The sequence below is a fragment of the Chionomys nivalis genome, chromosome 3 (assembly GCF_950005125.1).
Source record: "Chionomys nivalis chromosome 3, mChiNiv1.1, whole genome shotgun sequence".
Taxonomy (NCBI): Eukaryota; Metazoa; Chordata; class Mammalia; order Rodentia; family Cricetidae; genus Chionomys; species Chionomys nivalis.
The window spans coordinates 96,175,806-96,190,419 of record NC_080088.1 but is presented as its reverse complement, the minus strand read 5'-3'; the positions used below and the strand labels follow the sequence as shown (position 1 = coordinate 96,190,419).

The 14,614-nt window shown below is 47.1% G+C and overlaps 1 protein-coding gene across 1 annotated transcript; it reads right to left on the bottom strand.

Moving 5' to 3' along the window:
- Positions 1-213: 213 nt before the first annotated feature.
- LOC130871472 (paired immunoglobulin-like type 2 receptor alpha) lies at positions 214-14,221 on the bottom strand. Its single transcript, XM_057764835.1, has 6 exons — positions 14,079-14,221; positions 8,278-8,478; positions 4,020-4,050; positions 1,157-1,203; positions 637-668; positions 214-475 (listed from the first exon to the last, which is right to left on the bottom strand). The coding sequence occupies exons 1-6, from the start codon at positions 14,164-14,166 to the stop codon at positions 350-352; spliced, it is 525 nt and encodes a 174-aa protein (XP_057620818.1). The 5' UTR covers positions 14,167-14,221; the 3' UTR covers positions 214-349.
- Between the last annotated feature and the right edge of the window lie 393 nt (positions 14,222-14,614).

Sequence of the window (14,614 nt, the reverse complement as noted above, 5' to 3'; positions counted from 1 at the left end):
TTGTGTGGACAGCTGCCAGCATTTGGAGCATCCCCTGCCTTGGGCCACTACGAAAAAAGAAGAGAGGAGGGGTTCTCAGAGGGCCAGAAGTTACGGGTCACACTAGTGACCCTTAATTAGATTCATTTAGGCAAATTCTGTGGATCTTTTTATTTGTATGAAAGAGGCCTCGGAAGTTAGAACAGGAAACTAAGAGTTTCTCAGTTTCTCTGAGTTCCTGACGTGTGAGTTTCTGTCCTGGCCATGGGCATCTGTGACCTGTGAGCATCTGACTCTGTGGGTATCAGTGGAAGCTGGGAGTCTTCCTACTAGAAGCAAAGGTGACTCTGAGATGGTCACCCAGACCCGCTCATTTGGTCTTTACGATGGAGTATACAGTCTCTTCCTGGGGGTTCTCATGGACAGGTGGGCAGGCTGGTGTTCCTGGGGAGGTCGGGCTTGAGAGGGTAATGGAGGCATACACGATGTTGTTGTCCTGCAGGGATGGGGACAGGGCATTAGATAGCAGCAGTGCAGCTGAGGGTCCCATAAAGCAGCAGCTGCAGCCTGAGTGTCCCTCCCATACCTCTGACCTCCAACCTTCTGCCTCCATCAACACCCCCTTAACTCCTTCAGACCTGAGTCTGAATCGCTTACCTTGGGGTTCTCTTTGGGGTCCATATGTCGTCCTAGAGAAAAAGAAACACAGAGTTCTGAAGTCAAGGTATGTGACAGGAAGGGAGACAGATGGCTGGGTGTTCCAAGTGTGAGGTGAAGACCTTGGTTACATGGGAGGGACAGGGTGAGGGAGGGGCAGGGTGAGGGAGGGGCAGGGTGAGGGAGGGACAGGGTGAGGGAGGGACAGGGTGAGGGAGGGGCAGGGTGAGGAGGGACAGGGTGAGGGAGGGGCAGGGTGAGGGAGGGGCAGGGTGAGGGAGGGGCAGGGTGAGGAGGGACAGGGTGAGGGAGGGACAGGGTGAGGGAGGGGCAGGGTGAGGGAGGGACAGGGTGAGGGAGGGGCAGGGTGAGGGAGGGGCAGGGTGAGGAGGGACAGGGTGAGGGAGGGGCAGGGTGAGGGAGGGACAGGCGAAAACACTGAGGGAATGCTTGTGTAAGTGTGGGGTCTTGGGAGAAGAAGGCAGAGCCAGGTGTGGGACAGGAAGCTGTCAGAATTTACCTTCGGGCTCAACTTGCTCACATTTCTCAGTGTTTTCAATGAGTTCCCTGCATGAGAACAAGATGGGCAACAGATTAGAGGCTGGACAAGAAAGAATTAAGACATTAGGTGCTGGGCTGGAGAGATGGCCTAGTTAGTAACCTGCTTGTCACATAAACATGACATCCTGACTTCAGACCCCAGCAGCCACATAAAGCTGGATGCTGGAGAAGCAGAGACAGGCGGAGAAGTCCCTGGAGTTCACTGGCCATCCTAGACTAACAGATGAGCTCTAGATTCAGTGAAAGACCCTGTCTCAAAAGGTAAAGTGGAAGCTGGAGAGATGATTCAGTTGGCAAAGGGTCTGTTTCCAATCATGAAGACCCAAATTTAGATCCCCAAGGACCCATGTAAACTATGCTGGGCACAGCCACACAGTGGTGTCGCACGCCTTTAAACCCAGCACTCAGGAAGCAGAGGCTGGTGGATCTCTGTGAGTTTGAGGCCAGCCTGGTTTACTCTGTGAGTTCCAGGACAGCCAGGGATGTTTACACGGAGAAACCCTATCTCAAAAAACCAAACCAAACCAAACCAACAACAAAATGCTCTGGGCACAATGTGCCTGGAGGGTGGGGGTGGAGATGGGTGGATCCCTGAAGCTGTTGTCTGGGCAGCCCAGGCAAACTGATGAGCTTCAGTTAGTGAGAGACCCACCTCAAAATAAATGTTAAATAAAGGTGGGAGAAACTGAGGACAGTCACAACATAGACCTCTGACTTCTACATACATGCACAAGTACACACACAAACACAACATACATGCAGGAATCCAACATGGAATGGACAGCAACTGAGGAAAACACACCATTGATATCTGCCTTCTAAACACACGGTCACATGTATGTGTGTGTGTGTATATATGTATGTATGTGTGTATATATATGTATGTATGTGTGTATATATATGTATGTATGTGTGTATATATATGTATTTATGTGTATATATATGTATGTGTGTATATATGTATATATATGTATATATGTATATGTATGTATGTATGTATGTATATATATAGTGCATGCTTGTATTCTCAGTGCTCAGGAAGTGGAGATAGGGGGACTCCTGATGTTCACTGTCGATCGACCAGGTCTAACTGGTGAGTACCAGTTCAATGTGAGATCCTGTCTCAAACAACAAACAAACAAACCCCCCCAAACAAAACCAAAAACCCAAAGAACAACAACAATAACAAAAATCCAAAACCCAAGTAGGGTCAGGAGAAATGACTTAGTGGGTAAGACCATGCCATTAAGACTGACAACCTGATTTCATCTCAGGGACCACAAGGTGGAAGGAAAAAGGCAGCTCTCAGAAGCTCTCTCTCTGTCCTGAACATGTGTGCTATGTCAAACTGATACCAACACATAAACACATATGCACACAAACAAATAAGTAAAATGTAATAAAATTAGCTATTTGAAAAGTGGTTGACACCTGAGAAAACACACACACATGCACAGACACACACAGACACACGCATGCATGCACACACACACTCGAGCACACATGCACACACACTAGAAGCTGGTTCCCTTTGAGTGGCCTCTGCCATCCTCAATTACTCACGGTGGGCATGTTGGTGTTCGGCCTTTTCTGGAAGAGGAATGAGAGGCCATTGGTAAGGGGGCCTAGCTGAGGTCTCTTAGCGCTAGCTGAAGGTGAGTCACTCTAGGAAACTGCCTTACACTGGGCAGGAACAGAAACTAGAAATAGGAAGAACCAATGCTATCCTGTCTTATCACCTTGATTAAAACTAGAAGGCAGAAAAATTTCAGATCTTCTTGGTAGGTGCTCAGGCTAAGTTTGTGTAAGAAGGGACCTGAGATCAGACTGGAGGAAGGGTATCTGGTCAGAGAAGCCACAGGGAGAGGAAAGAGGGAGGAGCTGGGGATTCAGTGTTGCTCTCAGAGTGCTTGTGTTAATTGACAAGGTCCTGGGTTCCATCTCTAGCCCCTCATAAACCGGGTGTGGTGTGATGCCTGTCTAGCTTCTTTTTTTTTTTGTTTTGTTTTTTGTTTTTGTTTTTTTTTTTCGAGACAGGGTTTCTCTGTAGCATTGTTGCCTGTTCTGGAACTAGCTCTTGTAGACCAGGCTGGCCTCGAACTCCCAGAGATCCGCATGCCTCTGCCTCCCGAGTGCTGGGATTAAAGTCATGCGCCACCACCGTCCGAATGCCTATCATTCCAATAGTTGGGAGGTGGAGGTGAAAAGATCAGAAGTTCAAAGTTGCCCTTGGCTGGCTTCACAGTCAGTTCAAGGCCAGCCAGGCCAATCTGAGACCCTTTCTCAGAAAAAATTTAGAAGGTTCAGAGCAGGCCATGTGCAGTAAGGAAAAGGAAAGACAGGAGAGAAGGGCCGAGAGGTTGGGAGGTGAAGAGAAAAGGGCAAGAGATGTGGAAGACCTAGAACAAAGGATTCCTGGGAAGCGGGGCTCACTGACCACAGAGAAAGGCAGAGGTAAGAAAGGGAAAGATGGGAGAGCTGGTGGAATCCAGGCAGATGTTCAAGGCTGAGAGGAGCCAGAGCCACAGAGAGGGAAGCCTAGGAAATGGAAGGAGAGAAGGAGAAAGACCCCATGAGGACTGGGGTGGGGACTGTTCTGGAAGGAGACTCCCTGAGACTCTGCTGCACCCCTTGTCAGTGTGTGAAGCTGGTGTCCTTGAAGAGCATGGCGTCATGGAGGACGTGGAGGAAGCAGACAGGATGAGTCAGGGGTGGGGAGATGTGCAGAGCCCTGTGTGCGGTTCTCCATTTGAAGGGGCTGGAGAGATGGCTCAGTGGGCAAGAGCACTGGTTGCTCTTGCAGAGGACAGGATGGCGCTCACCTGGCTGTGGTTTCGGCTTTAGTCCTCTGCCCTGTGGGGGAAGAGACAGTGTCAGTGTGACATCCGTGCTGATCGTCCTTCTGCCCCTCAGCTGTCCTCTATGCTCAGCTCCTTCAGAGGACAGGGGAGCAAAGGGACCGCCCCAGACAGTGAGGGAAGAGCCTGGACTACCTCTGCTGGGCTGCTGTCCTACACAGCAACCCCTCCCCCAAATCCCTGCCAGGTCCAGGCCCCACCCCTGTCTCCTTTATTCCTTCTCCAACCTTGAGTTCCTCCTGACCATCCACCTGCTTGTCTACTCTGTGTTCTCCTGCCTTCCTTTTTGTGCCCTTAGGAACCGCATCCTCCTGGATTGCATTTTACTCTACTGGTCTATGCGTCTTGGTGCATTCTGTGCTGTTTTAATTACTATCGCCTTTTTATTGCCACTTATTTATTATGTGGCAGGGGCTGTGCCACAGTTTGTGTGGAGGTAGAGGGCATCTTGCAGGAGTTGGTTCCCTCCATTATCTCGTTCCCAGGAGAGGACACTGAAACTTTTTACTCTCGCAGGGCAACTGTAGCCTTTTTTCTTTGTAATTTATTTCATACTGATTTACCTACTGTATTTTTTTCTAGACTTTTAAAGTTTGTGTGTCTGTTTTGGGGTAGATGCACATGAGAGCAGAGCCTGTGGATTCAGGAGAGAGCTTCCTATATGCCTAGAACTGGAGTTACAGGCGGTTGTAAACTGCCTGGTGTGGGTGCTGGGAGCAGAACTCAGGTTCTCTGCAAGAACATTCCGTGCTCTTAACTGCTGAGCCATCCCTCCAGCCTCCTGTTGCAACTTTGAATAAATTCTGGGATCAGGCAGTGGAGTGCTTTATTATCGGTCATTTCATTTCTGTTGTTGTTTATCTCATTTTGCCTTGTTTTGTCTTTGAAGGCTTCTGAATTGGAGAGGATAAACTGTTTTTGCAAAACTGTCATTGTCGTTTAGGTGGGAATTGTATTGAATTCAATTTTTGTTGTATAGACATCTTTTAAAAAATCTTTAATTATTTTTATTGTGTGAATGTTTGCCTGCTTGTGTGTGTTTGCCACATATGTGCTTGGTCCCTGTGGCAATCAGATGAGGGCGTCAGATCCCCTGGAACAGGAGATACAGGGGCCTGTGAGCCATTATGTGGCTGCTGGGAATCAAACCTCAGTCCTCTGCAAGAGTATCCTGCTATAGAGATTTGCATTGGTATGGATCTTAGTTATTGATACAAATTTAAAATCAATTGTGTTACATGTATATATTTTCCTGTTCTTGCTTAAGGTATTGTGATTGTGTAGTTCATTTAAAAATGTAATGTATAATTAAAAATAAAGGTTAATAGATAATCATCTGTAATAGTCAAGCTTGTAGTCGTGTTAGTTAGATTTTCTAGATGTAAAGAGATATATTTCAGGTATACAGGTATTCTTGAGATCTTTCAGAGACCTTCAGAATATGGCATTTCAAATGCTTAAGAACTTAAGACTTATTATGACAGTGAGACACATCTGCTCCTGGCAACACCAAGCTACTTCAAGAAATGATGGGCATTGAAGAGGCTCCTTATGGAGTTGGTTGACCATTTGGCAAGAAACTGCTCTTGCCTGGACTGCTTTATAAACTGGACATGCAGGACCCACAGAGAAATGACTGCTAAATTTGCCTAAAGGTGAGACAATCCCTCAGGGTTCCTGCATCATGAATGAGTCTGGTAGACATTCTGTAGGACACACACACACACACACACACACACACACACACACACACACACACACACAAATATGACGGACAAACTGCCAGCATAGGTGAAAGTGTCTTTGAAATTTCCTGCTTTGTAAAATAGTCTGCTGGTTACTATGGGCCTGTAGGCTAAAGATGGATGCTCCAATGGTACAGAAGAACTTTGGGTGACTGTTCAAGCAGTGAGATGTCTATGTCAAATCTAGAGTTTTGGAAGTTGCTTACAATGTAATTCCTGCTTACTTAGATAATATTGTAACCTTCTGGAGTCTTTGAGTTGAAGAATAAATGGTTATAGTTATAGTTTTCCTTAATTATGATAAAAAATAAAATAGATATAAATATTGTAACTGTAATTCTTGATACCTGTTTTGTTATGTGTCATTTTACTATGTTAAAGTTAAAGCCTTCCTTTTTATTTAAACAGAAAAGGGGAGGTGATGTGGGATTTCCCTCTGTATGCTGTGATTACTGTGAATAAAGAAACTGCTTTGAGCCTATAGCAGAGCAGGGAGGGGCGGAGCAGAGCTAGGCAGGGAGGACTGGACTGAAGGCTGGGAGAAAGAAGGGCAGAGTCAGAGAGAAGCCATGGATCCTCCACCTGAGGCAGACGCTGGGAACTTTAGCTGGTAAGCAACAGCCACGTGGTGATATACAGAATAATAGAGATGGGTTAGTTTAGGATATGAGTTTTGCCAGAAATATGCTTAAGCTATTGGCCAAACAGTATTGAAAATAATATGTTTTGTTGAGTGGTTTTTCATGACTGGGCAGTGGGGATGAAGAAGCGACCCTTTACCCAAGAGTATCCAGTGCTCTTAACCACTGAGCCATCTCTCCAACCACCTAAAATAGACATCTTCATTAATTTTTCCATTTTCAGAATGAGATGTTTCCTACTCACCCACTTCCCCTATCATTCAACAACATCACTGTTATTATTCAGGCATCTGTACCGGCCCCTGAGGTTCAGACCGGATATGTTCTCAGTGCAACCACTAACAGCACCTCCTGTGTGCATTTGCTAGGTTCCCTTTTAAAAAGTGGGCCTTGCCCATCTCCCCATCTCTTCCTTTCTCTCTTTCTTTCTGCTCCTCTGCCCTGCTCTCTGTCTCTCTCTCACTCTGCCTCTCTCTTCTGTTCTGGCGCTCCTGTTTCCGAAGCTGGGCTCCCTTTGCCCATCCTTTTGCCTCTGTTATTAGAGGCTTGGGGACCTGACTTCCAAGGTTCCCCCCATCATCTCCTGCCTTCTCCACCATCACCACACTACTCAAGGGATACCTGACATGGTATCCCTTTCCTGGAAGGCCAGAGAGTGTCCTATATGACTCCCAGCAATTTCCGGACTATTCTGTTGAAGGGAGAGGTGTTGAGATAAATTCTCATGGAGTCAAGATCCTCCTGCCCCTGCTCCAAGTGCAAAGACTGAGGTGTAGATCACAGTGGCTGTCATTGTTTTTATTTTTAATTGTGTTATATTTATTTATTCACCATGTGTGTGAGTGTGCACAGGTCATGGCATGCGTGTGTCAGAGGACAATATACAGGACCCAGTTCTTTCCTTCGGCCCTGTGTGTTCTAGAATTTCCAGTGTCTTGACCTACTGAGCCAACTCACTGCCTCTGGCTGTTATTGTTTATTCTTTGACATTCTATGTATTTTTTCTTCCTCTGAGAACTCCTCTACCCTCCTGTCTCTACTCTGACCATGTCTGTCAACACCACAGCTCTTTCTAAAATGAACACTCAGTCCTTGGGACACCTCCTCCATCACCCACAGTTACTGGGAAACTGGATGTTCATCTACTTAGGATCCTCCAGTTTCAAGCCAGACTTTGGGAAGTGGAGCAATCAATACAGCTGAGCTGAGGCGACTTCCAGTCCCTTCTGCTTTTCCCTCCCCTGGCTTCCTCCTAGGCAGGCCCTTTCTCCTCTGATGACGAAATGGTTGAGTCAACAGAGAACTGATTTTGTGACTGGACTGTGCGGTTCACAAACTGAACCCTCACTTGGGGAACCGGCTTAAAGCAGAATTCCAGTGGGGTTAGCAGTGCAGGCCTACAGTCAACCAAACTAAAACAACAGCAACAAAAGACCCCAGCTACTCTAAGCAGAAGCCTCAGAGCCTGACTCTGGACTCAAGAACAGGCCATCAGGGATCTGCCCTGGGGAGGCCAGAAGCCACCCTTACCTCCTCAAAAGCTGTCCACCTTGCTGTTTTTAATGACAGGGTCTCTCACTGGGATCCGAGGCTCAGCAATTAGGCTAGTGTGACTAGTCATCAGCCTTGGGGATGATCTTGTGCCCCTGCTCAGCACTGGGACTACAAGGATTGTGGTGATGGATCCTCAAGCTTGTGTGGCAAGCACTTTACTGACTGAGCCATCACCTGGGCCCCAGGATCTGAGCTGTCAACAATCCTCTTCGATGACTCTGGTGCAGATTGTCCTGTGGAAACACTCAGGAAGTGTGATGGGGATGCAGTCTGGACACTTACCTTTCCTCCTCTTCCACCTGAGGAACACCATCAATCCCAAAACCCCAGCCAGGAGTACAGCAGCAGACACCGCCAACCCAACTCTGGTTCCCAGAGGCAGGGTCTGATTTTCTCTGCTCATCTGACCTTCTGTGGCCGTGAGGGTATTTTTGGTGTGTGCAGAAGTGGCAGTGCTGGGACTTGGAGCCATGGTCCTGGGGGCTGGGAAGAGATAAAGGAAGTCAGCATGAACTTCCCCAGTAGGAGTGAAGATTCTAGAGAAGCCTCTGCAGCACTCTTTGCCGTCAGACACTGAAGCAATGGACTCCAATAACTGGAGACACCCAAGGAGTCTCAACCTGGGAGAAGGAAAAGGCAAAGCTTGGAGCCAGCCAGTAAAGAACTGATCTCCCAGAAAGAGAGTTCACACAGTTCTGACAACTCCTCAGATCACCTTGCAGGAGAGACTGGAGACAGAGGATGATGGCTTATTGTGGGCGGGGCCACACCGGAACTGGGACTGCTTAGCTGTGCCTATGTCTTGTCTTCTGTTTAGGCCTAAACCTCAGGTCACGATGTGTCAAATCCCAAATATGGAGCTGGTGGTTGTCACTGGACCTCCTTGTTTCTCCTCCCAATCTGGTCAAGCTGAGTTCTGGAAGCCGCGATATTATACAATAATTGCCCAGTCATCTTTTCAGGAGCGACTTATCAGAACCAAGGGATCCACTAAGGGCTAAACCCAAAGGCCAGGCTTTTGGCATTCTTGCTTTGTGAATAAAGTGACTGTCCTTTGCTGTAGATTTTTCACTGTAGCTGGCTTCCCTTCTGTTACATATTTGGGAATAAATTCCCTAGTTCAGAACAGTTTCCCACTGCCAGACCTTGTTCCTCTCTCCTAGGTAAGCACAGAGATCTGCCTTTCTGAAATTATCTTTATCAGCAGGCATTTGGTCAGGGCTTAGGGTTCAGGCATAGAGCATCATCTGCTCAAGCTGCTGCTCTGGTTTTACCCCACATAAAAGATTCTTAACTCCTATGCTCACCTTCACCTCGGTTCACTGATGACTTTGGTTCAGGACTCTCAAGGGTAGCAGAAGAAATAATTAACTGCAACCCAGGGAAAGACCCACAACACCAGGATCACAACGACTGATAACAGCATAGCCTAGAAGCGATAATTTAGAGGCCTGCCTGTTTTCTTGGTTTAGAGCAGTGAGTCTAACTCCAGAACTAGACCATAGAAACTGCAGCGTCTGGTGTGTTGCTATCTGATCAAGAGCCATCAGCTTCTCCCTGACTGTTTACGTAGGTTACCTAGAAGCCTCTATGCCTTCTGGGAGAAAAGAAGTGGCACGCTGATTTAACAAATCCACGCCCTGCCCATAATTTTATTGAAATAAACCTTTTGGCTCTTTCTACCACCTAAAAATGTAGAGTAGCTCACTAAACTTCCCCTCTAGATTCCTCTGATGATTTAATTCCTTTCCAACTAACTTTCTCCATTAAGGAGTTCATTGATGGATCTGTGTTTGCATATGTGTGAAAACCCTTCTCAGACTTTCTATGGGACAAAAGACTTCTGGCCCTGGAACCTGCCAGGGCTGGGGAATTGCTGGTTTTAAGGGTATATATGACTGGGAACATTTGTAACGGGTAGAACTGAGAACAGTGTAGAACAAGGAACATGGAGAACAAGAGGAACAATGAGAAATGATGGATAAAGAATCCATCCAGAGAGAATAAAGAATCATGGATAGACAGAAGCCTTTGGGAGTAAACTTTCCCCTCAGATCTTTCCCCTCAGATGTTTAGCCCCTCCCCTTACCTCATCCAGGCATCTTTAATTGAACCCTGAATGGGGAAGTCTTAGGGGCACAAACTTTAAGGCTCCCTAAGCTGACAACACCTCTTTCCTCTGCATTTCACTGTGACCCGTCTCCCTAATTGTCCTGTTGAGGACAGGTGGCCAAGCCTGGCTTGTTAGAGCTGCCAGAGCCCAGGTGCTGACACTACACTCAAGTAACAAGTAGGTCCTTCTAGGATGGTGGAATGGACAGACACACATTGGTATCCTGCCTCCTTTGGGGGATGCGGGATGGGGAACAGCTCTTAGAAGCTCACACAGGAAGAAGGGAACAAATGCTAAGGCTGAGATCGGGTGAGCAATGACAACTCTACTTCCTGGTAGGAACGTCCTCAGACGCTCATGTCATCCCTTACAAAGAGCAATCTCTAAGTCACACAGATCTAAACGGTCATTTTCTAGTAAAGTCCTTGTTAGAACAGAAGTAGCCTGCCAGTGTGGACAAGGCTGCTCCTTAGATGTGAGTTATTGAGCCAACATCTCAGTGCAAGATAGAGATGTGCACCTGAACATGCATGTGGGGGCCGAAGAGGCTTCTATGTCCTCTCACAACATTCTCCATCTCTTTCTCAGGGGCAGCATCTCTCTGTGAAATGGGGGCTCAAGTATCAGATAAACTGAAAACCAACAAACTCCTGGGCTCACTGCCAACTGGCCTAACCCACTTGGTGAGTTCCAGGACAGAGACAGACACTTCTCCATAAAACAGGAGGAAAGAAAGAACGAAAGAAAGAAAGAAAGAAAGAAAGAAAGAAAGAAAGAAAGAAAAGAAAAGAAAAGGCATAAAGTGTCCAGGGAGAGTTTCCCGAGGTTGTTACCTGGCCTTCACATGTATGTCCACACAGACACATGCATATAAATATGTAACCACACTGGCATACACATACACATAAATTAAAAAATTAATAAAAATTAAGAAGCAGACTTAGTAGATAAAACACCTGTTGCACAGTTTGTTCCCTCAGAACCCACAGAAAAAGCCAGATGTGTTGAGCACCTGCAACTGCAGCCCTGTTCTGGGGAGACAGGAGGCAGAGATGGGAGAATCACAGGGAGGTTGTCTGGGCAGCCATCTTGGATGCCATGATGACGAGACCCTGCCTCAAAGCAAGTTGGATGGAGAGAACCGACTCCCAAAAGTCCTCTGACCCTGCCACTGAGACACCCACGTGCCTGTGCACACACAACAGAAAGTACAATTAAAAATGAAGACACAGTGGAACAGGATGGGATAGACAGAGCAGAAATGCATGCTATTGTGTAAGAGAATTTAAAACCGAATCTGGGATTGTACCAGGTCCTCTGAGTATACGTTATGGCTGTTAGCTTGGAGTTTTTGTGTGGCTCATAACAGTGGGAGTGGGTGTGTCTCTGACTCTTTTGCCTGTTCTTGTGACTCTTTTCCTCCTTTTGAGTTGTCTTGTCCAGTCTACCATGATAGTAGAGCTTTTGCCTTGTCTTGTTGTATCTTGTTTTGTTCTGTTTGGCTGTCGTCTCTTCGAGGCCTGCTCTTTTCTGAAGATGAAACAGAGAGGGGGCCTCGATCTGAGAAAAGGGAAGATGGAAGATATAGAGGATGGAAGAAGAGTAGGAAGGGAAAACTGTGGTTGAGATGTATTGCGTGAGAGAAGAATCTATTTTCATTCAGAGAGAGAGAGAAGAGAAAAGAGAGAGAGAGAGGTCACCAGGGGTCTTTTTGCTTAGACATGAAAGAGAAAATTTGCAAAGGAAAGTATTATTGAATTTGGCTGCAAAAATGAAATTATATAAAAAATAATAAACCAACTACAGGGTTCTTTCTTAATACTTATTGCAAATATTTCTCTGGTTGTGATTTCTTTGCACTAAATGAGGAAATTTTGGTCAGATAAACACATTTCTTTTGGGGTCTGTGGATGTAGCTCAGTTGGTAGAGGGCTTGCCTAGCGTGTGCGAAGCCCTGAGTCCCATCTCAGGCACTATATACAGGAATGGTGACACACCCTTGTGACCCCAGCACTTGGGAAGTGGAGGCTGGATGGTTAAAAGTTCAAGGTCATCCTCAGCTGTATAGCAAGTTTGAGGCCAGCCTGGGCTACATGAGACACTGTCTTAAAAGATGGAAAGAAAAAAACGTCTTTTTATTATTAATTTTAACATTTAAAAATAATGGGGAGAAATAGTCAGTTCATGAATTAATTTTAAAAATACTGAGAGAAGAACCCATAGTGGCCGTGAGGTGTTAACTCAATGGCAGAGCCCTGGTCTAGCCTGCATGTGGCCTTGGGGACCATCTGAAGTCCTGCTATAGAAGAAACCATGGTGTGTCTGACTAAAGCAGAGACAGGCATGGCTGCCTTAAACTGAGATTTCTACCAAGCACCTGACAGATTATGTCGAGGGCCAGGAGAAATTAGGAAAGGAGGAAGAGGGAGGAGGCTGAGAAGAACAGAAATCTCAGAAAAGCCCAATAGGGAAACATGTAGGAGGCACAGGAAACACAGACATAAGGCGGCCTGGCCAGCTCTGGCTGTGGACTTTATCCTGAGCCAGCACAGGGGTTAAGATGAGGAATGGTTGGCCAGGGAGAGGCAGGTGGGTCTAACCTGGAAGGGGCAAACCCATTTATCACTGTACCCTGAGAACCGGCATTGCAATTAATAATTGGTTATTATTTGGCTATTAATTTTATATTTTATTTTCTAAATATTTGTTTTTATTACATTTTTGCATGCACATAATGGTGCATCTCTCTTTCTCTCTCTTTCTGTTTGTGTGTGTGTGTGCCAGAGATTAACCTTAGTTGTTCCTTCCTCAGATATCATACACATTATTTCTAATTCAGGTCACGTGAGCACATGTAACCCCAATATCATGGGAAATGGGGACAAGAGGATCAATGAAGCTCCATAGCCCTTCAGCCTAGTCCAAAACAGTGAGCTCCCGGTTCAGTGAGCGACCCTGCCTCAAGGGAATAAAGTTGGTTTTATTAGAGGAGGATTCCCAGTGCCTCATTCTGGCCTTCCTAAGCACAAAAAGGGGTATATGTACACACATACACACACAAGCACAAACACACACGCACACGCACACACACACACACACGCCATATTTACATGCTCCACAACCTCAAGATAGAAGGGAGGCAAACAATAGAGTGAGTTCCAGCAGAGGCCATTTGTCTATAGTTGAGAGACACTTGGAGGTAACGGGTCCTTGTGGGGTCTGTTGGTCACCAGCATGACCTGGGGCAGGGGTTGAATTCTGCTGGTCTCCATGTCTCTCTCTGTATAATGACCATGAGAGTGCCCAGCAGTGGTGACAGGTGGCAGGGGTAATACCCACAGGGTGACAGGGCTGGGCCTGAGTGCACTCGGTGTGGAAGCTGAAGTCACAGCTGCCACAGAGGAGGTGAAGCCACCAGAAGACCTGATCACGGTGAGAACGTGAGTGAGAAGAGGGAACTGAGGGAGGGAAAATGAAACTGGGGCAGGAGAGGTGAGGGCTGTGTCTTAGAGAAGGAGGGGGACCCAGAGGAGGAGGGGTAAACATGGGGACCCAAAGGCACCCTCTGTGGAAGGCACGAGATATGGTGTAAACAGGGAATTAACAGAGACCCAGACACAGCACCCAGTGAAGGCTGCTCCATCCTGGAGAGGCCGCACACACATGGATTTCTGGCAACAAGGGCAGGGGTGGGCAGAGCAGTAGTGCAGTTGGGAGAAAGGAGCAGGAGACTGGGCATCTGGGAAGAGCTGAGGCCCGGAAGTGGGGTGGGATTTGAGGGCACAGTGAGGGGGCAACTCAGAGAGAGCAGCTAAGACTTGTGGATAGTTGTGGGGAAGAGGAAAGAGGAAGCTGACAGAACTTTGAGGAGCAGACAGAACACACGAGAGGAATCTGTGGGAAGGATCAGACATATAAGATCGCTAATGACATCTATGGTACAAGGAAGCCAGGGCCACCAAAGCCTGACCTGGAATGTGGTCTCCTTGAGAGATGGTGAGGTGGGTCCCTTCGATCGACTGAAAAACCTTCGTTTTTTTTGTCTTTCTTTTCCACATTCATACGAACTCGGCAGAAGTACACTGTCTGGTCCTCCTCCTTCAAGCCCAGGATTGTGAGGACTCCGGATGTCTGAGGCTGTGTCCAGTTCAGGATGAGCCGGTCCTTGAAATGCTCATGGATGAAACCCGAGGAAGAGTTGTAGATAAATTCTCCACGGAAGTTCTTCCATCTCCAGAGAATCCTCATCTGTGGATCCTTTGCCAACTCCCAGGGGAAGTAGAAGGAGAAGGGGATCTCGATGGAGCCGCCCTGGACACCAGAGACGTGTGTTGGTTGATGAAACCCATAAGGCTTTTCTCTGTTGGATCCTGCTGGGTTCCCTGAGAAGGATGAGGAGAATCTGAAGCCCCTTCAGGGATGGAAGGGACAACCCAGAGCTTCCCGAGCCGTCACCATAGAAAGGTGTGGGACACAGGGGAGGACAGTCCCTATGTCACACTGTCC

Coding starts and splice junctions, on each gene's coding strand:
- LOC130871472 (XM_057764835.1), bottom strand. CDS start 14,166: ATGTGGAAAAGAAAGACAAAAAAAACGAAGGTTTTTCAGTCGATCGAA. Junction 669..1,156: donor TGAGCAAGTTGAGCCCGAAG/GTAAATTCTGAC, acceptor CTTTTTCTCTAG/GACGACATATGGACCCCAAA. Junction 476..636: donor ACCCCAAAGAGAACCCCAAG/GTAAGCGATTCA, acceptor CCATCCCTGCAG/GACAACAACATCGTGTATGC.